At 35.5% G+C, this 26,337-nt stretch overlaps 1 protein-coding gene across 8 annotated transcripts in view; it reads right to left on the bottom strand.

The window, feature by feature from the left end:
• The window catches only part of LOC140138675 (potassium channel subfamily T member 2-like), a 477,469-nt gene that overhangs the window by 45,005 nt on the left and 406,127 nt on the right, over window positions 1-26,337 (bottom strand). For 6 of the 8 annotated variants that reach the window (XM_072160417.1, XM_072160415.1, XM_072160418.1 and 3 more), the window contains exons 6-12: window positions 20,751-20,887; window positions 18,997-19,060; window positions 12,070-12,111; window positions 3,560-3,668; window positions 2,297-2,405; window positions 1,342-1,491; window positions 638-906 (exon numbers count right to left, since the gene is read on the bottom strand). In XM_072160417.1, coding sequence (XP_072016518.1) covers window positions 638-906; window positions 1,342-1,491; window positions 2,297-2,405; window positions 3,560-3,668; window positions 12,070-12,111; window positions 18,997-19,060; window positions 20,751-20,887 — 880 coding nt within the window. The remainder of the gene's footprint in view (window positions 1-637; window positions 907-1,341; window positions 1,492-2,296; window positions 2,406-3,559; window positions 3,669-12,069; window positions 12,112-18,996; window positions 19,061-20,750; window positions 20,888-26,337) is intronic. The other 2 variants (XM_072160421.1, XM_072160419.1) reach the window with 1 other exon arrangement.

Raw genomic sequence — 26,337 nt, 5'->3', positions numbered from 1 at the left:
CTTTTGCCCTTATCTTGTCTACTTGAACAATCAAGCACTGTTAGATAAGGTGCTTAGTGAAAAGAGAAATTCTTTGGGGGCACTGTGGCGCAGCGGTACGGGCTCTACCCCGCAATCAAAGGGTTGTGAGTTTGAGCCCTGGTCAGTGAGGGAAGGTACCTCACTTGTCTTTCTCTACCTAGAGGTGAAATGGGGAGCTGTTATGAATATTGTCCATTGAGCTCTGCCCAAAAAGATGAGCATGCCTTGGGCATTGTATGGCAGCTGACATATTCTAATGACAGCAGAATAAAATGTAAAGCCCTTTGATACATGTGAAATGAAAAATATAGTGCTACCAAATCATAAAAGTGTAGACCAGCAAACCCAACACTTATTTTTTCTACAAATTTATAACCAAAATGCATGGACTGACACAAAGACTGATAAAATTAGGTCAAAATAAACTCCCGGAAATAAGACTTGATTGACATTCAAACTGATAATAACAGTATGTTTTGTATACCTACCATTAATAAATGCTGTTTTGTATAGCACAGCAACAACAGGAAATACAAAACAGAAAAGATAGATACACATTATTAAGATACACCAATCAGGGTCAGTCACATTAAAACATAATACCAGCAATACTCACCGACACCAGCAATGGCAGTTTCCAATTTTGATTGCTCAACTTTCTCGTCCTCCGGAGTGTAATTAATGACTGTTTTGGCTATTTCTACCGCAGTTTTCTCTCTTTCTCTTTCCTCGTTGCTGTGTTTCAGGATGACGGAATTCTCTTCTTTTGTGATGTTCATATAGAAGCACGTATCCGACTCTCTCATGATGTGTCGGGGGCCAGGGTTGAGCTGTATGTGGGCGCCTTCCTCTACCTTTCGAATACCGCATAATGAAACACCATATCTGGTATAAGAAAACAAGATTAGTATTGACTCTTTTATTTGGTGTATCAGGGGCCAATGTTGATAAGGCCTAGGCACCTTCATCTACCTTTTGAATACCACATAATAAACCACCATTTCTGGTATAAGAAAAAAAAGAACTAAAGATTAGTATCTGACTGCCGAGGCCCGGGGTTGAGCTGTAGGTGTGCACCTTCCTCTACCTTTCGAATACTGCATAATGAAACACCATATCTGGTATTGTCAGATATTGTGTAGTTTGTTAAATGTACCACTTTCGATTATGAAACGTTCACCTTGTACCTCCTGTGGTGAATACATTGTTGTATCAGATAACAGACATGACACAGTATGTTGATTGCATCTTGGTACAATAACATTAAGATGTAATTGACATCAAAATTACACTTTAGTATTCCCATAGCAAACAACTTACTTTTTATGGGCGTGGAATGAAGCATAAGTGAAGCTTTTTCCTTCAAATTCCCCAAAGAATCTGCTATCTCTTAGGATGATATGATAGACCTCATTCCCTGAACACTTGCCATACAGCCTCTGCCACAGAGAATGTGAATCTGCTCCTTCCCTGGTCAAATGCAATGAAAAAAGGGAACAGTCACTATTTATGCTATGAAGACGGTTGAGAGACATGCAATTGAATACATGAATACAAAAGCCACCTAAGTCCATGCGAAGTTATTTTGAGAGAAAAACCTGTGTATCATTTTAATTCCTTCAGTTAGATTTACCTGGTCAATATGGTAAGTTTTACGTGCAAATGAGTGGATTAACCTGTATTAGGTATGACGATTAGCATTTCAGGGACTTCGTGGGGTTCATTTTAAATTTTGGACTTAGGTGGTTTTTGAATCATATACAAAGACAACAATGTTAGAATGAGATTACCACTAGTAAGATAATACAAAATAAAGCACACAGGTATGTATAATGTTGATAAGCATTCTGCCATGTAATATAAACCACACACTTTCCTTTATTAAACCCATTTTTTGTTCAAAAGTCATTCTCTAGCAATGTATGTGTTACAAGTGGACTTTTATACATACTGGATTTCAATCAATGTGTTACAAGACTCAAATCATGGAATTGGGTGATTCTTTCATACATGCTATTTTTCACATGCCCAATAGACACAGAGAATGAATTTGAGTTGTTCTTTCATGCATATGACAGGCCTATGTATAGCAACAATTTCCCATGCTTAACTCAATTTGGCCAAAGTATGGACTTAGGTGGCTTTTGTATTCATATATTCAATTGTGAAGACACTCCCCATTCCCTCTGGTATTTACATGTGGGCTATTGAACTCAATACACTCTCTATGGAAGACATGACACTTTATTACAATAATTAATTCTTTAATACTTACTGTCCCCTTGACGTATGGATTAAGAGTGTTACAAATGTGGACGTGGCTGGGCATAGGCAGTTATTGGCAAGTAAGGCATATTTAAACTCATCTTCACAAACAACATGATCTGTAGACAAAAGAAAAAGAAGGTACAATGGTGGTTAGCCAAAATAAAAACAAGAAAGGACTCAATTACAGTTATTACATCTTATAGGGAGAATTATGGAAAGTGCCATACAGGAGATAAGATCCTCATTACTCTGCATCAATGGGCTATTCCAGTTGAAATCCATACACCACTAATGGAAGTGTGGGATGTTAAATTAAGGTCATGTTTACCATAGGGGTGTATGGATTTCAACTGGAACAGCCAATATCTAGCCTACAGTATGCTCTCCATGATCCAAACTTGATTTATACTGCATCTTGCAACGCAACGCATAAGGTGCACATCCATTAGTTATTGCATGATGTACTGATCTCATATATGTTGCAACACTCACAAATTTAGTCCAACTGAAATTTGCACTGTGTTGCAATGCAATGCATAAGATGCACTTCCATTAGGCATTGCATGATATACATCATGCAAAACAGCTGATCTTACATTATGTTGCAACACTCACACAGTTAGTTACACACCGACTACAATCTGCACTATTGTCAAAGTCAAAGCATACTAGAGTCTATACTAATTTGGATTTTGGAAGTACCACACTGTTGCAGATTTAGTCCCATGTAGATTACCCTGTATTTAGTTCTAAAGTGAGTTTTCACTTATTGTGGTTCCAAATGCAACATTAGACAGAAAAGTGTCGCATAAAATGGACCGAAATGACATCATATGCTATTATGTTAAATGAACTATTATTTTGATCATGAGTAAATGTATCAGGAAAAAATAGCATGATGGGAGTTGGCATAATAGGGCCAACAGGTTACTTAAAACAGAAAGCAGCCAAACAGCTCTATAATATCAAAGGTAATATAGTTAGTTACAAAGTGATCTTGAACATGCTGTTGCTATGTGGCTATAATGCAACTTTAGTTCAAAAGTGTCACCTGAATATGGACCAATGTAACACCACATATTTTCAAATGGTAATCTACCCCTAAATCCATAAATGGCACAAAATTGTACGCAATGGTGCATCAACCATAGCAGAGCAAGAGTGGGTGGCAACACAGAGTACCTACAACTGGCACTCACTTAAAAGTTGCTGGTCCATATAGGACAGTACACAACACATACAATCATACACCACATGCAAAAACCATTACCTGCAAAAGCAACATGGAACCTATTTTCTGGCTTCAGGATCTGGACATAGAGTGGTACCCTAGGAGCAAAGTCCTTTACAGCCCATGTTCTAAGTATTGTTTGTTGGTCCTGTATTAGAGATTGGACAAGAAAGAAACATAATATTATGTGTAAATCTACATGATTGCCATGTTTTGGGACAGCGATTGGAGGCAGTCTGCTTTCTTAAGGTTGAAGGTGTGTTATTCTGAGAAGTCAATAAGATTTGATATATCCGGAATATCAGATCTCACCAGAGCGTCAAGTATATATGCCTGAAGGAAACATCCCTATTTGTAACAGCAAAAGCCAAATATGGTCTGATGTGTTTCATGTATTTTGTGGTTGCAACACAAGTAAGCATCAGCAATTAATTTGCCCTGCAGTGGTGTCACTTTGGATCTGCATGGAAAAACATCAGACTACAGACTTTAAGAACATCAGACTGCACCCAAGTTATAAGGGCGGCTTCAAAGGTCAACCACAAGTTAACCGGCAGTTGATGGCACACTCTAAATTTCAAGGATTTAAAATAAATCCTAAAGGATTGTGATTAGGGACCAATCAAGTATTAGATTTAAAATTAAATCTTATAGATTTAAAATTAAATCTTTAGAATTTAAAATTAAATTTAAAAAAATTCAAATTCAAATCTATAAGATTAATTCTAAATCTAAAATTGATTGGTCCCTAATTGCAATCCTTAAGGATTTATTTTAAATCAATTTAGAGTGCAGTTGAAGTGCTTTCAAGTGGCTCCAACCGGACAGAACTGGCGGGCAACCGGCGGGTGAGTTTTAAGCCATCCCTAAGTGTTGAGAATCTACTGCAGATACTGTGATAAAAGTGTTTGCTAAATTAAGAAAAAATAAATTGATTAAAATATAAAAAGTACTATAAATATTTAAATTGCTGCATTAAAGAAATAATGTTAAAACAAGGTGCAAAACAGAAATACTGCAAATAATTTTTGAAAAATTTAACGGTAATTCTTTGTCAAATTTACTGCAAAATAAAAAGTGTATACCAATTTGAGTTTATGCACTGATTTTAGTAATCTATCAAATTATATTACATCAAATTATATTATTTGTTTTATTCCTGGCTTCAAAATAAATAAATTTATCATTGCAAGGAATATTTGTTAACTAATTTCTACAGAAATCAAAATAACTATGAATACAAAATCTTAACACATGAATAGTAAATGAAAAATGCATAATGATATAAAATGCAATGTAAAATGCATGCAAAATTGCAATTTTCAATCACAAATGTTATGCAAAATAATAGAGATATAATAGTACATTGCAAATTGGATCAAAAACAACATCGATTTACTTGCATTTTTCAAAGCTTTCTTTCTAGAAGATAATATGCATCATGCAAAATTGAAACATTTTGTCACTACATGAATAACAAATTCAGCAGGAATTAATACCACCAAATAATAAATAATGGAGATAAAAATAATTTAGAGCAAAATTGACAAACTTCAATTTCAGCTACAGTACATTCTGAACTATTGGACAACATTCAAAATGGCTGCTATTGGTTGATACCACAATTGAGAGAATAAAACTGCATTATATCAACATCCTTAATGACATTACTGTTGCTGTTATTACTGCATTATGCTTTTGCTATTGTTGCTGCTGTTGTCAGTCCACTATACCTTATTTATAAATAGCAATTTATAAATTCTTGATAGAGAGAACTGGAGGTTGCCATTATTGCTGGGCACCAGTATGTCTGGAGTCAGTGGGTGGTCTTCCTGTACTTTTCAATGGTAAGGCATTTGACTCAAAATTGGGTGTGTTTTACCGAATAAAAACCATTAAAAACGAATGGCGCTCGATAACTTATAACGCTTTTGAAAACTTTTCTCTCAAATTAGTTTGTCATAACATAAAAGTTACAGGATCCCCCAATCTTCAGATTTTTTGCAGTAGTCATTTTTGTGAAAATTCATGAATACCGACATCTGGTTTTCCTATTCATTTGTATGGAGTGAATGCTTATCTATGTACTTTTTGCTGATACAATTGTGTAATGGCTGTGCCCTTGTACCCCATGGTGAATTCATAAATTGCTATTTATAAAATAAGGAATACAGGATTGGTTGTGGTTATCATTTCTGTTGCTGAGTGGATACTTTTCTATATCCTTGTCAATGTTGTTGCTATTGCTATGGTTGTTGCTGCAGCTGCACTGTGATTATACAGGCTGTTGTTATTACTATTGCTATAGTTATTGTTGCAGTTACTGATGCTGTTGTATACAGCTGCTGTTGATGTGGATACTGCTGTTGTTATTGCTGTTGCTGTAGATGGAGTTGCTCACATTGCTATTGCGGAATCAAAAGTAACTTAAATAGAGCAGTTTATATCATAGTGTTGCCTTTTTTGGATAACAAAATAGTAACAAAACATGCTCACACAAACAAAGCCACCCTACACAAACACACTAATATATTATGAAGTGAGTAAGCCAAAGCCAAAAACACCAAAACCAATTATATTATGTCAACATATTACATAAATAAATTTGGAATTCTGTGATGAAAATTATGGAGTTACAAAATAGGTTTGCAAAACTGTGCTTCAGAAATGTAATGGTATATGAAAGCAGATACTGAAATAGCACTTTGCTTAGGCCCCTACTTAGGATTGGCGTACTACATTTATAACACAGACAATTACAAAACAACATAGGAGTATATTACTTGTGTGTGATATGTGTGAATAATGAAGAACATGTAGAAGAGGTACTAAAAAGTATGCCGCTAAGAAATGTGATAACTTTGTTAAAAATGATTTGGCTTGGAGTTGTTATGTTGTACCCATAGACTACTAATAAACAGACAGTGTACCAATTGGCAAAGTCCAGCATCATCTGTTAATGATGGCCAAATATTCCGTAACTGTAACACTCCCTTGTACTACAAAATACTACATGATATATGCACTCCACATGCATAAATCCCACTGAAGTGATTCACAGTTTCATCGGCCGGGCCAGCAGAACACCCATGCCTACCAGTCACCAACCTAGTGCTTGGTATGTGAGGGGTCCCGGGTTTGAATTCTGACCAAAACAAACAACTTCTTTATTTTTTTCATTTTCTCTCTTTCCTTCATTCCCTTCCAGTCACAACAAGGCACTTGGGGCCTCAGGCCTTGATATGAGAAATGAAAATGCTATGCACACATAGGCAAAGGCATATATTTCCATGTGTGAATTTTAGACAGAAGAGATAGAATGATCACCAGATGTTGGTGTCTTAATTCAAGAAGTATAAGGTGCTTTTGCACCTGAACTCAATATGTTGAAATGTATAGTAAATAGTTTCACAAATAAACAAAATCAACAAATAGTTTTTGTCTGACTGTAGAAACCACAATGACAACTTAGTATACAACATTTCTGTGTACAGATGTTGTAACCAACACATGAAGAAATGTTTAGTCCGTCTCTGACCTGTGCTCAAATGAGACATGGTGTTCACTTTATATTCGATATTGATTTAAGCTTCTATGGGTCTACTGTCTATGGGTAAACATGTGAGTAAATTCCAATTAAAATATAAATGTGCCCAAACGAACCACTGGGGCTCAGAAGGGGGTTATGGTATACCCACCTGTGACCCCTAGTGGACCTCTTTGGGCATGTTTATATTTTAATTGGCATTTACTAACATGTTCACCAGACCCATACTAGCTCAAATCAATATCAAATATAGAGTGAACACCATTTCCCACTTGAGCACAGGTCTGAGACGCAAGATAACCACAAAACAACACGGTATGTTGTAACACCCGCCATAATGGGCTATCCCATTGAAATCCATACACCCCCATGGAAGACATACCCTTAATCTCTCACACAGGGGGTGCAGATTTCAAATGGAGTCACCCATTCAAGAAAACGCATTTGAAATTCATGCTACCTGTGTGGAAGATTAAGGTTATGCCTTCCATAGGGCGTGTAGGGATTTATTTTTACTGGAACAGCATAATTTATTATGTTGGGTTGAATGGTTTATACACTACATATTGCAGGAACATAACCAGCTTGGTATTTCCGACGGTAATGGGTGATTCCATTTAAAATCCACATACCCCTGTGGAAGATTTTGGAAATATCTTGCACACAGTTGTTTGAAGGGACCATTTATAAGTTTTTCAAACAAAACATCATGTACAACCAGATTTAAATGTGATATCATACTAATGTATACAGATGCTTTTGAGTCATTCTCAACTTTAATTTCCCCTCTTTTACAAAATTATTCACTTTTATAGCATTTTTATAGCTTTTTCGGATATAAAATGTATCTATTAATGACAAAATTGGTGGCGCTATTTAGTTACTGGAAATTACTCTTTCAAGCTTTTAATGCAAATGATTCCTTTTATTGTTTGATAAAATATGTTTTTAAAATTTCCGCGTTACTTGTTTTACATATTAAGCTGTTTTAATGGCAGTATTAATCTTGCAAATAAAGAAACGTAAACATGATTTAGGATAAATAGCGCCATCTATAGTTTGCATTTAGTTAATAATGAAGCCAATTCTATATACATCAAACAACCGTGTGCACAGGGGAAATACGGATTTCAAATGGAATGAACATATTAGGCAACTCCATTTGAATTTCATACACCCTCTGAGAAAGATTCAACCTGAATCTTCTACAGAGCGATGGTGCAGATTTTCAAATAGATTTACTTAATGTACTAATTCCACTTGCAATTCATACTCCCCCTGTGGAAAATAGTTCCAACATCAACAGGGGTAGTCTCGATTTCAATGCCCAATTGAGAAGTTTATCTTGGTTGGAAGAGAAACAGGGTAAAAAAGGGGCTGATTTTACATAAAATGTCATCAGTCAACATTAATGGGTATATTTTCACGGGAAAATTTTCTGGACACGTGACCAATGCATATCAATGTGAGTGTAACCTCGAGTCTGATCTCTGACCCCGGTGACCTCGCTATTCAAGTCTTAGTAATTTTGAATTGGAATAGTATTCTTGGCTGCAGTTTTGATAGAAATTTGTACATTGCAAATTTATTGAATATCATGCAATCTTAACTTCTTCACAATATCATCAAAACGTAATTTCAAAAATATCTACCAACGGAAAAAAATATTTATCTACGGAAAATCTTACCATAATATTATTGCGATAAGTTGCTTATTTGCATCAAAGGAGGAATTCTTCCTATTCAAATACATTGATAGAACACCCACTGTACTCGGGGTCACATTCCATAATGCTAATATGTCTGCGCCCATGGGCGTCACGTGTCCAGAAAATTTTCCCGTGAAAATTTACCTATTCATTTTGACTGGTCATTATTTCTGTCCTGGTTTCACCTGAAAATATTTTTCCCGCAGGGCACTCTGCCCCACACCACACCGCTGGTTACGCTCCTGCAACAAATACATCTTAAACACAGATAGATCTTGTAGAAATATGCACCTTTTCTGAATTCTACCTACAAAATGTTTTTATTTATATGTTATGTAACTCTAAAATCTAAATTATATCTAATACTTGGTGGAAAGAATCAATAAATTACAAACAAATTACGTTTCTTCATCAATATTGAATCAAAAATGCATAAATTCAGAGGGGTTAATATTTTTCAGGCAAGGAAGGTGTGTCAAACATTGAAGTGTTTCTAGAATTAAGCAAATTTTCAAAATTACATTTTGTTAATACTGCCAATCAAACTCCAACACAGGCTGTGATTGTGATTGGTTAGCATCCTGTAACTAGGGTGGTACCTTTGTTAGTTTCATAATACTAACCAATCACAGGTCATGAAGAATTTGATTGACAGGATCATCAGATGCTAAATACTTTATTACTGGTTTTTATTATAGGAAAGGGTTTAATCAGTCAATGCAAAACAATGCAAAATTGTATAGAAAAGTACAAAAATAATGTGGGGATAGGGTTTTTCATTGCAACTACTTCTGTAAATCTTTTCATGCACTTTATAGTCTGTAAATCTGCATATTATACATGTGTGTCTTGTTCGCAAAACATCAGTCAACACTCACAATTTGCACACACTGGAAAAGTCCCAAAATCCTGATTACAACAAGTAAACATTAAATATTTCCTTTAATTTTGTAATTTGTCTGTAAATCTGGGCAATTATATAATTCTAGCCTTTGCCAAATGATAAAATGCATGATACTCTTTTGTCTCCATGCATGTGTAACAGTCCAATTTGCTATAGCATTAAACATATAGGGTAATGCAGTTTAATTTGCTCGTCAAATGAAACACAAAATGATCCATACGGCTGAAATAGGTTCGCCCTCGTGATGTCACAAAATGTTTTCATGGGGGAGCCAATTGGGTGGCTCGTTTGGTGTCACGAAGGCCAATCACAGGCGTCCTTGCTCTGGGCCATCGGCGGCCATTTTGTTGGCTAGGGTCATTCTCTGTCAGTTTATCAGCAAGAACGGGCGGAGAAATTTTTATCCCACCCACCACTCCCTATATGTCATGTTTGATATCTGATTAAAATAATTTGACACTATGTCATAAAATTTGAGTCTTGAAATATAAAGGAGAAATGAAAACATATTGACAGTTCCCCAAATTTGAATAATATTCTAATCATATTGAGGTTCTTTGCGTTATTTCAGTGTCTGGGGATAATTAAAAAAAACCTTATTCTATCTTTAAAGCCATATTGTAACATTTTCATAAAAAATAGATTGGGATTTCTTTTCCATAAAATGTTAGCTTTTACTGTCAGACATGTCCCTCTTCATTTTGAGCCGAACAACTGAGAAAAAGTAAAGAAAATTGGAATTTACTACCAGCCCTGATGTTGCCAATGTAGATTAAAATATGAAAATCCATTAAAAAGAAACCTGTTGAATACCTTGAATACACTAATGCTACTATGAGAAATCAGTAGTCTACAAGATACAAAATTCAAAATAAATAGTATTTTAAATTGTGTTGAGTCTGGGGTCATTCTTATAACAATGTTTGCAGTAAATTATGGAAAAAAAATTGCATCAGTCTACAGTTGTTGAGATATCTCAAAGTATGTTGTGTGTTTTCAAGGTGTTACTTTTCAAATATCATTTTGCCTGAGATTCATAAAGTCTTTATTTCCACAAAACAGTTTGACCCCAATATCAACACTTCTCATATTCTTTTACACATTCTTTACTTTTGTCACAGTAAAAAAGAGCCTAAGCTGTGCATTCTGTGCATATTTCTAGCAGGGTCACATGAAAAAGATCAAAGGGTACACTGAATGATAAAGGGATCTGCAATTTTGGCTTCTGTTGATATAAATTTCTGCAATTATTTCATTTTGGCTTTTGTGTTGGGCACCTATTATACTCTAGCCTTCAGGAAACTGAAATATTTTAAGTTTCCATACCTGAAATCATGTGTTTTACGCTTGACAAGAATAATTTGTTCAAATTTTACCATTGCAGTATCTTAGATCTTCAAATGTTATGTTCTATTTTTGGGATTTGGTTGATGGGTAATATGCCCTTGATGCTCTTTATAAAAGTCTATATACATCACTCTCAAAAAGGTTCTAAAAGGTCCTTAAAGAACTCTTTTTATCCTCTAGATGGAACCGCAAGAAAAAAGTTCTTGAAACTAAATGAACCCTTTTAGGTTCTTAAACAGGGTTACTCAATCTGTTGCAGAACCATTTGGGGCCTTTATAGAACCTTTTGGTTTATTATAGAACCATTAAAGGTTTCATACAGAGGACAGGTTTTAGAACTTTTTTTTCTGAGAGTGAGTGCACACAAAACATGGTGTCAACCATAGATAGTTTGTTTCCACATTTGCTTGAAATCACCAAACGACTGAAATTACAGTGAGATTGTAAAATGCTCGGATCAGAGTTGGGAACTGATTGTTAGTAGCCCAATGTATAATAAAAATGCAATGTAAAAGTTTTAGGGGTGGAGGTGGGGCCTGTGCCCCTCAGAACCCCTCTCCAGATCCACAGGGAGAATCCTGGGCTCATTAATCAACAAAATTTAGTTCAATCATATTTTAAAAGGGTTATTTATCCTCATGCCAAACAAAATTAAACCAAACCAAATAATGGACAAACTGTCCCCAAAACAAAAGCCATTTATATACCAAAATCATAACTATGCTATAGTTGATAGATCACCATTGTCATTAAGGTGACGGTTACACTTAAACATTTTTTTTAAATCTCAAAAATGCAGATCCGCAGAAAGATTACGACAGTGCACAAAATGCGCATGCAACGTGATTATAGTGCCAAATAAAACCTCCACAATCTCATGTCCCAAGCGCACGGTTCCCTAAACCATAATATCAATACCCTAACAAACTAACTCATCTCTCAATGGGGAACGCAGCCTCATTCCCAGAGTCAGCTTGATAGTGCATGAGAATATGGAGGTCAAGGGAACCGTGGAGGGACTTGGGTATATGGATGGGCTTACAATTTTGTTCCTGATTCTTTGCCCAACGTTACTAGTGTATGCCTGATTATTACGACAGCACCGGGAGAAAAAAAAATAAAAACAGAAAAGATGCAAATTTTCACAAGAGTACAAACTAATTCTATACAATTATACATAATAGGCTATTCCAGATGAAATCCTTACACCCTTTTTGGAAGACATGACTTTAACCATCCACATAGGGAGTGTGAATTGCAAATGGAGTTACCTGAGTGTGTGACTACAATTGAAATCTGCACCCCCTGTGTGGGAGATTGAGTCATGTCTTCCATAGGTGTGTGGTTCAACTGAATAGCCCAATAAGAGGTATTCATGTGAAGGACTAATGAAGCCCTGTTATTGCAGTTCTTCTCGGGTGAACCAAACCTGCCTGGTTATCAAATTAATCAGTGACAAGGTTATCTTTAAATTTAACAGGTGCTCATCGATGCATTAAATACCTCAATTACATTAAAACCTCAATTAGCACCTGTCAAATTCAGAAATACCCTTGTCACTGATTGATTTAATAACCAGGCAGGTTTGGTTCACCCCAGAAGAACTACTCTGGTGGGGCTTCCTCTTTAAGCCAGTACTACTATAAGACTATTATCATGAGGTGTAATGCTTTATTCCCAGTCCCACAACCGAGTATTGGATTCTTGTTGGGTGAGAGGGTGTCCAAGACCATAATGTGACCATCCACCACTTTTTGAAATATTGGACAGGCAAATTCTCCTCAAAATAAGCTTATAAACAGGGATATATTACATGTCCCCGTTGCTTGTTTGCAAGGTAGAAAAACTCAGTAAAAGAGTTGTGAAATCCTTTGTTTTCTATTGTATTTAATGGGCCATATTTCAAAACAAGCTCTGCCGACATTACAGCCCATTGTGGTGAATGATCATATATACACAATATACTACTATATACTCTGTTCAATTCTTTGTAGGTAAAAATAGTTCGGTTTTGTTACTATGCACATTAATAAAGTCCTAACTTACGCTTGTGTATACAAAAGCACATGTCAGTCACATAAAATACAAATTGCACTACGCTTTGTTTTTGGCAAAAAAAAAAGCTTTGTCTCTTCAACTTGCATGCATAATTATGTGAAAGTGATTCTAGTGCACAGCCATATGCACTGGCCTGTTTTTTAGTTACCAGAAAAAAGAGCTATAACTATTTTGCAATTGTTTAATAGACAAACATTTTGGCCTTAGTCTAGGCTTAAAGTTAGTCTTCAAGGAATACCAACCCACGTTTATACTTTTATTAAATCTCAGTTTTAAATGACCCAAATGCATTTGTCAGAATTTGTAGCCTTAAACATCCATGTGAGGAAAAACCCTTTGTTGGATCTTTATCCACACATGTATTTTAGTACACATACTGCATATTCCTTTAAATGCACATCATCATAATAAGCCAAAATGTATTCTTATGGACAACACAATCATGATAGAAGTGCTGTAGAGTGATGCACTTTGAAGTCGAGTATGACCATAGAAGATATCGTGGGGACTGCTCTATAATCCGAAGGTTCTATAATCCGAAAGTCCTTTAGTCCGAAGGTTCGCTAGTCCGAACATGTGTTCATTGCATTCGCTAGTCCGAATTTTAAAAGAGGTTCTTTAGTCCGAAAAAAAATTGAAAAGAGGTTCTTTATTCCGACGGTTCTTCATTTCGAACGTTCTATAGTCCGAATTTTAAAAACGGTTCTCTAGTCCGAATATGAAAATAGTCTCTATAGTCCGAATTTTAAAAAAGGGTTCTATAGTCCGAATATAGAAATAGGCTCTATAGTCCGAATGCTAAAAAGGGTGCAATAGTCCGAAGATAGAAATATGCTCTATAATCCGAATTCAAAAAAGGGTTCTCTAGTCCGAAATTGCAAAAGCGGTTCTATAGTCCGAAAGCGGATACCGTGTTCTTTAGCCCGAATCAGTAAAAAGGTTCTATAGTCCGAATTTTTAAAACATTAACATAACCTCTTGCTAAATAAGACTAAAGCAGAGTTTATATGGTAAACGAGATGACTCTACTGCCAAAAGGGCGTACACCACCAAATCACGATGTAATGTAGATGGATTCCAGTAAAAACAAAAGATATTTTGGCCTTTCTGTGAAAAAAAAGAGAGGCATGTTATAGCTTAAATAAATATTTGAGACCTACACATGAACTTGGATCGCCCAAAAAGTTGCATAACACAATTTTTGAATAAAGTAGGCCCTCGTATTGAAAAATAGCCAGAAACGTGTTTTCAGGGTAGAGAACGGGTCGAAAATGATGATGATTTAAGACTACCCGTACATTGAAACATTTCACACCCCGGGCACCTCCCCTCCCCCCAAATCGCAAGATAAAACTATTCTGTAAACTAATTTGTTTAAATGACTAAAATTTGTTTAAATGAAAAAGCCGCAGCATTTACATGGCTGGATGGCGCTATGAAAATTTGAACTCGGCAATGCCCGAATACATCGTAGAGTATTACTAGTATATAATATTATAATGGAATGAAAAAGGATAAAAATTAAGAAAATATCACCAGGATAAAGGTGAACGCTACGGAAAAAATCCAGAGAAACCAACCATGTTGAACAGCAGCGGATTTGTATTTAACAATTGATGATTTGACACTGAAACAAATGATAAAAATAAAATTCGGATTATAGAACCCGTTTACCAATTCGGACTAAAGAACACGGTATCCGTTTGGACTATAGAACCGTTTGCAATTTGAATAGAGAACCTTTTTCAAATTCGGATTAGAGGACCTATTTCTGTATTCGGACTATAGAACCTTTTTTAAATTCGGACTATAGAGCCTATTTTCATATTCGGACTAGAGAACCGTTTTTTAAAATTCGGATTAAAGATCCTCTTTTAATATTCGGATTAGGAACCTCTTTTAAATTCGGACTATAGAACCTTGAAATAAAAACCGTCGGAATAAAGAACCTTCGTAATAAAGATCCGTCGGATTAAAGAACCTTCGGACTAAAGAACCGTCGGAATAAAGAACCGTCGGACTATAGAGCTTCCACCGATATCGTACCCTTCCTAGAATCCTTTGTGACACAATGCATCACCTCATTACATCAAATAACACTCTGTACAGGTTCCATTTGTTCTCATGTTGAGAATAGGTTGGCTAAACATGGGTCGATAGTCAAGAAAAAAACATATATTGCAAGATCTTGATGTGCTCTGTTTATAAGGTATTTTTTGTCACTATAGACCCATGTTGCACTAGATAGCAAATCAGTATATTGAAATTGAAGAAATGCATTGTGGGAAGTGTAATATATCTGCTCTGGGATATGACAATCTCTGGATAGCATATACACAAGCTTCATCATCTTATACAGTCACACTCAACTCCTAAAGGATTCACATATACTGCACTTGTATGCTCTAATTACATGTGCTAATTACTCCCAAAAGTTTATTGTCTCTACACTTTATGGAAAACAACAGGGAAATCAATAAATAAAATAAATAATAGAGTGTTTTAACTGCACAGTTTTAAGCTTTGTTGTTTGTTTCAAAAGTAAGTAGATAGGCTTTCACAACGGGATTCCATTACAATTGATTTTTATTCGGGTGCGCCGTCGGATATCACATTACGGTTGCAGCGGTCAATGTGAAAAAACTACAGTACTGGTGCAGCCAGTCAGTGTGTGAAATTGGTCAAGCTTTCGTCAGATGTGGCTCTGACTTCATCTGACTTCATCAGAGCCACATCTGAGGAAAGCTTGACCAATTTCACACAGTGACTGGCTGCACCGGGTATGAGTTTTCACATTACTGACCGGCTGCACCGGTAATGTGATATCTGATGGCGCACCCGCATAAAAATCAATTGTTTTTATAGTCGATACTTTTTAAAGTAATCTATGCTAAGAACAAATAAAACTATATTCTTATAACCTCACTTTGTTTGAAATCAAGATATTTGGATATTACTTATTGAGATTGTGGGTTTTATTTCAAACCAAGAACTGGAATATGTTTTGGTACATTTGATGAAATCAGCAAGTGCATAATAATGATAATAATAATGCCTCCAATCCACTTTTGGATCATTCCCAATTTACATGAATTAGCTATAAATAGTTTAATTTAAATTGGCCAACTATACAACCAATTCACATTTTTTCTTAGGACTTTGTGCCTTAAAATATTACTTGTGTATAATGTCCTTTCATAAATATATTTCTATGTATTCTTAAATTCATTTATCAAGGATAAACCAAAATATTGAATTTTGTATTAATATTGTTTTCCTATTAAATAACAAAAGTCAGGTTTTTAAAAATCAGAAACACTTCTAATTGAACTCCCTGGAAGGATAGAAAACATGGACATTTTGTGCAATATGAAGAGTGCTCACTGTGCCATGCCAAATTTGGATCAAGATCAATAAGTGCTCATAAAACAAGACCAATTACAGGTGTATTATGGGTAAGTTATTTAGTCTCCTGCTGTACTTGGTCAGTATCAGAAGGTGCAAATAATATGTCCATTCACTCAGTGTAAAGAACATAGACAAATAAATATATAGACCATTCACAAACAGGCAAAGTCCAGCATCATCTGTTTGTGCCAATCATTCCATGAAGCATGTGCACAAAAACAGTACACCCATCCTGTGCCTGCAATTGCATATTTTGTCAAAGCACAGTTTTGACATCTATCACATCAATGTACATAGGTACCATAGAGCTGACAATACAGTGTGCAAAAGAATTAAGGTACCAGTTATCTTCAGTCCTGTATATCCTCAATAAATACAAATATGTCAAAATAAAACAAGCAGCCAATACTGGTACGCTTTAGACCCGATTTAAGGCCTCATTTGTTGAAATTTGCCGAGTATTAAAGAAACGGTGATCTTAAATGTAAGGAAGGAACAAAGTCAAAAGTTGCACTTTTATGTTCTAATCAATGAAAGCACTATGCTAGTTTTAATGTGCTAATCACTGGAAAGCACAGTGCTAGTTCTCTTGTTTGAGAATGCTTTGTGTGCTTTGTGAGAGCATACAACTTTTGAATTTGCATCTTCCTGTGTTTTTGGATCATTGTGTCTTTCAACGGAAGAGGTCTTCTTAACAATTACATGGATGAGGTCTTAAATCCGAGCTAAAAGATGCAGCTATTGGCTGCTGGTTCCAATTATGACACATCTGTCTTTGTTTAGGATATACAGGGGTGAACATAACTGGTACCTTAATTATTTTGCACACTGTAAAGCCTAATATAGATCCATGATAACCACAAACGGTGTGTGTTGATGTGTTAGACACACATTATAGAATGATCAGCCCTCATGAATATGCAAGAATTCTCAGCATACAGCACACAGGGACTTTGCCCTGGGGACTTTGCCTGTTGGTGAATGGTCTCTATATTTTTTCATCTATGGAAAAGAACTTGCTCAAAGGTTATTAATTAAAGAAACAAGTTTATTATTATAGACATGCTTTAAAAATGGGATTTGACGATAAAAAATAAACAAGAAAAAACATAAACCTGATATATTTCTCTTTTTTTTTATACAAAATTGCACATTTATTTTTTTAAATAACTGGGGAAAAAATAACCTTGCAGCTGCTGAATCTGTCCTACAAACAGCCTGGCAAAAAAAGCTCAGGGCCTTTCTAATTTGTATGACCTTTGACATTGCTATGCACACATCATAACCACTAATTGATTTTACAACATGTGTGCATGGAAGGGATTGAACTGTGACTTGGTTGTGGAGATTAATGACAGCTTGAACGTGAAGAAGAATTGCAGATGCAAAATATCTAAAGGCTGCCTCGTATCATTTTGAGGGCGAGTATAGGCCACAACCCTATAAGCAACAACTTGAAATGGGATTACCATGCAGTTACCTATATGGGTGCATGTATAGCCTTCAACACAAAAAGCCCAAGTTTTGAGAGATTTTTTTCTTCAACATATCAAGAGATATCTTAAGAACCACTGAACCAATACTAGGCTTGTTTGTACTCATTTTAATGCATTTTTCATACTGATTTCAAATATGGTCATGAAAATGTACATTTCTGAAATATTTGAATTCTTAAAAGAAAATTTGAAGCTTGTCGTCTGCAGTCGACACCCGCGTGGAGAGAGTTAAGGACATTCCATCCCATAGGGTGTATGGATTTCAACTGGAATAGTCCGATGGCAATTGACAAAATCGAAACACCAGCCATTTCGTATGATTGTTATGATATGAAATTGGCTAATTTGTTTTTCAAACCTGATTTTTTGACATATTTGTAATGTTTACACATGTATGTCCTAACTTACACCTAAATGGAATCAGTTTAATTTGTTGTGTTTGTTGGGTCAACAGAGTAATTTTGATAAAATGTCATATTTAGAGTCCTCCATAGAAATAATGTTAAATGGCCAAAATAGCCAGTTTGGCTTCTTTCACTTTACCTTGTTATTTCGGGATGGACAGAAATTTTCCTGACAGTTATTACTATTATTATTTCAGTATTTTGAGTAAACGATAACAAAATTAAATTTTAACGGAACTAGTTGATAACAGTTTTAAAAGATCAAATAAGTATTTTAAACCTTAATAAAAAAAATAAGTTCAACTGATTTAGACAACAAAACAAAAAACATATACACCTGCAATTCATTACACAAGCATTCCAATGTAGCACAAGGTTCACAAAAATGTGTGACGCTGAACATATAAAACAGTTGTCACAAACAAGCCATTGATTTCTTACCAATCAAATGGATCGTTATTTACAAACTAGCATATAACAATCCATCTGATTGGTCAGATTAGTGACTAAAGTATAATGTCAACTTAGTGATTACCATATACCTATCACAAAAACAGACAAAAAGAGGACACTTTACGAAGAAATTTTCGGAAAATTACTCACGGCTTCTGATCTATCCATGACATTCCTTGGTGATAAAATAAAGCATGCTTCTGCATCATCCATTCTGAACAGCAAAAATAAAACCAATGAAAACACACCATTTTAAGAAGTATTGTATACATTACTGGTTTGGGTAGTTTATCAACAAACTATTTGTCCCGTTTTACCAGAATTAGGTGTAGGCTGCATTTGCTTTGAATGTACATGAAAGTCAATAATTCTTCAAATAATAGTTATTAATATGAAAGATTTGTTTCTTTCTTTCTTTGTATTGCTTGTATAGATGAGTTGACCTCAATGTTTATCAACGAAGGTAAGGGACTGGTATATCGATATGCTTGAGCGAACTGCATACAACCACTACACTGTTAAATAGCCTTATAAATACTTGCCTGTTGATGGATAGTGAATTGAGTATCATTAAAACATTTGTTTATTTATCTATTTCAGTTCTCTACCATTACAAATAACAACATACAAAGACAAAAGAATACAGCAGATGGGTATCCAAATAGTAAACTAGTCCTACGGGCTCCCCATAGAACAACAACGGAACGAACATGAAAAAATAATTAACAAAATTGGGCTGTTCCAGTAGAACCCATACACCGCCTATGGAAGACATGACTTTAATATCCCACACAGGGGGTGTACGATTTCAAATGGAGTCACCCATTCAGGTAACCTTATTTCAAATTCACACATGCTGTGTGGAAGATTAAGGTCATGTCTTTCATAGGGGGTGGATGGATTTCAACTGGAATAGCCCATTTTGTCAAGGTTGAATGTTAATCTTCATAATCTACAGGAGCAATTGCCTTTTTTGATTTAGTTCAGAGTTTTGGTATTCATTATTAATCATTAAAATCATAAAATCAAATCAAAATTACAATGAAAGGACAACCAAATATACAAGATCACTTGACCACTAGTTCTAATACATAATATCAATGAAATTAATTTCATTTCATGGACTAAAACGATTTCATTGCAATAATTTAAATATTTTTGAAATGTAATTGTTGTTTATCACTTTAAAGATAAAAATTGAAATTAATCATATTGCTTTTGAAGGACATTTGCAATCAAAATGCACTTATCCAATCGAAGACACACAGCATCAATTTATCATCCACGATCACAAATAATGTTTTGAGCATTGTTATTGTCAATATCAATGCTCAAAACATTATTCATAGAGACAGTGCCACAGGGTTGGGGGCATGAAGGCATTTACCTCTCCCTAAATTTGGAATTTTCACCAGTTCCACCTCAGTTAGAACACTGAAAAGTCACTGAAAATCCCACTATAACTTTGGGCACAGATTTTCTCCTTCAAATTTCACTTCACGAAATATCGGAACAAAATTGACCAATTTTTTGAATGTACCTCTTCCTTATAGCCCATTTAAACTCAAATTTGTCCAATTTGTGTGGGTTTGTCCCGGTAAAGTAATTTTTGGTAGTGGATCAGCACTATTTTGCAACCTTTTAAAAATATTTTACAATCTCGCCCCTTTGGAACTTTTATCCTGCAAATCACCCTCCCAGTGACATGGCCAGGGGGCAGCTCCCCCTGTTAGATGTCTTGCCCCTTGTGAGATACTCACCACCCAAAAAATGTTGGGCCTTTTATGTATTCGTTATTACATTTTTGATATTTTTTATTAAAATTTGCCCCCCTCTTGCCTTCTGAAAAAGTCCCATCTACACTACTATACCCTCTGTTAATAACATCTGTTTAGACACTATACCTGCACCTAATGAGATCCTGGTCTTTAAGAGCAGACCCTTGTATATAGATAACTCTCTGAGCCCACATAGGCACTTGCATTAATGCCGTCATGTTGTTATCCAATTCGCATGGTGATAGTAACACTACAAAATAATCCTGAAACGAACAAACATACAAACAAATGAGTCATTTGAAAGGAACAAGTTTTGCTTGTGTAGGTTAAATACCACTAATTATGTATTACACAGGTTTCAATGGGAAAATGCCTAATTTCGGGTGGAATTTTCTCATATTCAGAACTCTCACAGTTCAATGCCACCAATATCAGGTGAAACTATATGATTTAGATGCCAAATGATCAAAAATTCAACATAGGTTGACCGGAGACTTTTCTTGTTTTAACACACTGAACCGTAAACACCTTAAAATGACAGTGCCCCCTCGAAGCTGAAAGTTACAATATGATAGGGCGACTATTTACTAAAAACCGAAGCCGTGCGTATGAATTTTGGTACTATTACATCAAAAATGTCATATAATGAGAGAAAATGTACCATTTTTTGGCTATATAACTTGATCAATTTCAGCGATTTTAATGCAGTCTTTTCGAATGCCATGAAAACAAATAGTTACTCATCGTATTTCAATGTATCGCCCAGGCCTATTAGTTAGAGAATAAACGATAGGAATTTTTATTTTGCCTATCCTCTACCGTGTGATAGATTTGACAGGCAGGTCCAATATTTTGAGTAGTGGATGCCGGCGCGGCGGTATCCACTACGATAAAAATATTGGACCTGCCTGTCGCCTATCTAATCATACTAGCTTCTATATCAGTTACACAAAAAGGGTTCTTGGCTGTTCTGTATGTAGAAGACACAACAGAAATGGGTTCTTGAAAATTAAAAGAACCCAAATGGTTCTTCCTACCCTCTCCAGAACCATTTTGGTTCATCATAGAATCAGTTAAAGTTCTACATACAGGAGAGCTCAAGAACCTTTTTAGGTTCTATCCTTTTTTCTAACAGTATAAAGCAAGGATATTTAGTTGCTTGTCCCCACGTCCCATTACTTGTCTAATTATTGCTTGCACATGCTAAGGGAAACATTTCTGAAAAAAGGATTTCTTTAACAACCAATTTTTCAACAAAAGTCACAAAAATAAGTACATTTTTGTAGTAACAACATTTCCCCTTTGGATGTTAAAGGGGCATTTCGTGATCCACAGCCTCATCCTCCCACTTTTCCCAAAAAAAGTTGAGATTTTTACACCACTGGAAACATCTGGCTACATAATGTTTATGTACCAAATATTTCTTGCAGATAATTCGTTTAGCAAAAATATCGCCAAATTTGAATTTCGTTCTGGTGCACCAGAGCGAAATTACAACACATTGTCTATGGAGCAGTGTAATACACATAATCATGCATAACTCGCATAAGCATAAAATCGGAATAAACTGAAATTTTGGAAATAAGCTTTTTTCATGGATATCTACTGAAAAATGTCATAAAAAGAGGATGCTAGGATCACGAAATCCTCCTTTAAGTCCTTGTTTTTGTTAATAATTGTCCACTTTTCTGTTTCTTTTCTACATCTCTTCTGTTGTTGAAAATTAACCTTTTATACTCCTCCTGGTATACTTAACCAAATTAACCGCAATTCTGAACTTGAATCAAAGACTATCATGTGTCTATAGATTAATCATTTACCTGCCAACTGAGCTGATAAAAATTCCATCCAAATTTGCATTTCAATAGCTAAAAAGTCAAAGTCAAATGTGGCTGACACTGGCTATTCCAGTTGAAATCCATACACCCCCTATGGAAGTCATGACCTGAAAAGGGGTGTAGATTTCTAATGGAGTTACCCATTCATGTAACCCCATTTGAAATTCACACTCCCTGTGTGTGAGATTAAGGCAATGTCTTCCATAGGGGGTGTATAGATTTCAACTGGAAGAGCCTATTTGTTTGATTACATCACATAGGCCTGAAAAAAAATATTGTTTGATTTTTGTAAAATTATTTTTGAAGGTCATAGAGCCTAATTAGCCTAACAAATAGCCCAAAAAGCTATGAATTGGGAGATTTCCCTACTGTATACCACTTTGCTTATGTTTTCTAACCCTAACACCCAACCCTGCTTTTTGCTATCAGGAGTTAAAGAAGAAACGAAAAAGGAGAGAAGATGAAGAAAGAAGTCACTTGGCACCCCCAGGATTCGAACCTTAGATCCCCCGCATGCCAAGCACACAATCACGTACTGGTAGCTACACATGTTACGCTTCAATTCAATTTTCAATTTTTATTTAAAAAAAATAACCTCGTGGCCCTAAGGCCAAATTACGTATTTTTTTACATGGTATAAAAGGTACAAAATCAATACATGCTTTTAAAATCAAAATACAACAGGAATAGAAAAAACATTTAATAATAAAGTAAATATTTAAAAAAATATTGCACAAGAATCAAGCACTGATATTGCCACAACACACCAAACTTATTTAAAATTATTCATGCAAAAAAACCCAAATTAGAAATCCTCACTCACTCATTTATATAACTCAAGCACTTACTACTTACAGGCAAAGAGCAACATACAAAATTACTCTCACAATCATTGAAGCAACAATACATGGGCACTCCTAAAATACACACACCCCAACATACTCACATGCACAGAAACATTACACTCACTTCCCATCAGCCTCTCTGGAACATGAATATATATTGCACTTTAAAACTGCTAAACACTTAGAAATACACATTAAATACAAGGAAAAAAATATATATCCTGAAAACAAACTTAAAAGGAAAAATTTTAAATAAAACCAAAATTATTACTCAAAAGCCAAGGAAACAGGAGCAATTTAAGTGAAAGCGGCCAGAAAAAAGCACCTTTTAGTTAGCATTCAAAAGATTCACAAAATAAGGCACAGGGCTTTGCTGAAAACGGTTTGTTTTTGAAGCCAATTGAGAAATATTTTTGCTATTTCTCAAGTTTCTACCATGGATGGCAAATCTGGTGGGCGGCAATAAATGATTTGTTCTTTCATTGTCACCAAGGCTTTTGGCAAATTTAAGGCAGTGATCCTCCCTTCTTTCTTGCAAAGAATTAAGCCCACATGTATTTAATGCATCACAATATGATTTGTAATTATTGAAGCCCACTATGGTCTTACAAGCTCTCTTTTGTATTCTTTCCAGCTCATTTGTTTGCTTTATAGATAAACCAGAATGCCACACTGCATCCCCATATTCAACAACTGGTCTAACATAACTTTTGAAGACTGTCAAAAGCTCTTCACGGTCAAAGCCAAATTTTTAAGAGATCTCAACATAAAAAGCCTTTGGTTGGCTTTCTTAGTCATGTTTTCAATTTGTGACTCCCACTTAAGATCATTTTGTAGGTAGACACCAAGAACTTTAGCTTTGTTGACATAGGACAGCTTCTTAGAACCAATCATTAAGTCAGCATGCAGTGGGGCAGACTTATTGAAACATATTTCCAGTGCCTGGCACTTGGATGGATTTAACTTGAGTTGATTGATTCTAGCCCATTCTGAAAAATCATTCAAGTCACCCTGTAATCCCCCTTCTCCCCAATCTTCCTGTTTTCAGCAAAAGTGAGGTCATCCACCTACTTCCAGTCTTGCGACTGGGCACCCATGGCAGCATTATTGATGATGATTTGGAAGCCAATGGGACCAAATTTTGTGCCTTGAGGCACACCACCATTAGGAAGACATAATTGGAAAGATCACTGTTATACCTCACACACTGCTGGCGGTGATGAAGAAAGTCACAAATCCAGGGAATAATATTTCTGCGCACACCCATTTGAATGATCTTATTTATGAGCACAGTGTGGTTCACAAGGTCAAATGCCTTTGAAAAATCAGTCAATACTACCGTCCCAACATTGTGACTCTTTTCAGCACCTACATGAAGATAGTGGAGTAAATTAAGAATGTAATGACTAGTAGACACACCAGGAACATTACCAAATTGTTTTTTGTCAATAATATCACTGATATCATCAAGTACCCAGCCTGAAATGAAGCCTTCAGCAATCTTAGCAAAGATAGATGTCAACGAGACCGGACGCAGTTTATCAAGACTAGCAGGACTCTGTTTAGGAACAGGAACGACGATGGCTTTATTACATTGGCTTGGAACTGTGCCTTCTTTGAATGAGCAATTAAGGATGTCCGTAAAAGGGACACTGATCTCGTAAGCAAATTCTTTGTTTAATTTTGTCGGGCCTCCACCACTAGATTTGTTGGGATTTATTTTCTTGAGTTCATTGTACACTACCCATGGGTAAAGATGAGGAGGAGGCTCTTTGGAAGGCAGATAGGCAGGCAGCTCGTTGAAATCAAGAGGAGGGACATGAGCAGACACATTGGCAAACATATCATTGATGGAATTAGCCTTGCCTCACGCCATCCTTGTCATCAATACCGGGGATGTTTAATTTGAGATCCTTTTTCGTAGAGTTGGTAATTTTTTTCAGTTCTTGATACCATTTACGTGGTTCTGCTTTCTGTAAGTGTCTAGCTCTGTTGGCATGATATGAGATTTTGGCTTTTTCAACCTCTCTTTTAACTAGATTTCTAAGCTTACGCCATTCACTAACATTACCTGATTGAAATGCCTTTTGACGCTCAACAATTAACTGTTTTACATGATCTGTTATCCAGGGCTTATCATTGGCCAGGATTTTCCTCTTTTTTTCAGGAAAGTACTTATGCTGCCCCGGGCAGTGATTCCGTGAGCAATATAACACTTAGGGTGATTGCATAATCGCAGAACCTGGGATTCACGCATGCGCAGTGGTTTTCATCGTGGTATTTTGTGGTATCTATTACTCTTAGGGTTAAAACAGTTTGTAAAAAGTTTGAAAAAAAAACCTTTTTCTGGAATTCCAAAATTAGGGGTGGTATTCTTTTTTACAGTAAAACCAAAAAAAACCACTTTTTTTTTACAAAGTTTTCAGATTAGGGTTGATCTGATAAGGACAATGTGCTATTACTGTTAGGGTTAAAACAGTTTGTAATTGTGAAGAAACTGATTTAAAAACTTTTTAGGATGTCAAAAAGTTTGAAAAAAAAAACTTTTTCTGGAATTCCAAAATTAGGGGTGGTATTCTTTTTACAGTAAAACCAAAAAAAAAACACTTTTTTTTTTACAAAGTTTTCAGATTAAGGTTGATCTGATAAGGACAATGGGCTGTTCCATTTAAAATCCACACTACCCCTGTGGAAGATTTTGGAAATATCTTCCACAGGGGGAGCATGAATTACAAATGGAATGAACACATTAGGCAGATCCATTTGAATTTCATATACACCAGGCACAAAAAGAAACTGTCAGTTATATTCATCCTTGCTGTTCAATAACTTGATAATTTTGGATTATTCTGAAATATACATTTTGTTAATTGGACTTTTCTTTCTCATTTGACACCCTGTTCGTGAACATTGAGCAAGAATTGACCAAGATATGTGACTCCAAACTCTCAAGCCCCAAAATGAAAAGTTGCAATTTTAACGATTCAATTGTGCCTGTTACACTGTGTGCTTTATTGATTGGCCCGTGGT

Source organism: Amphiura filiformis, chromosome 18 (assembly GCF_039555335.1).
Source record: "Amphiura filiformis chromosome 18, Afil_fr2py, whole genome shotgun sequence".
NCBI classification, from domain to species: Eukaryota; Metazoa; Echinodermata; class Ophiuroidea; order Amphilepidida; family Amphiuridae; genus Amphiura; species Amphiura filiformis.
Note: the sequence above shows the minus strand (reverse complement) of the source record. Positions and strands in the feature narration are given on the sequence as shown.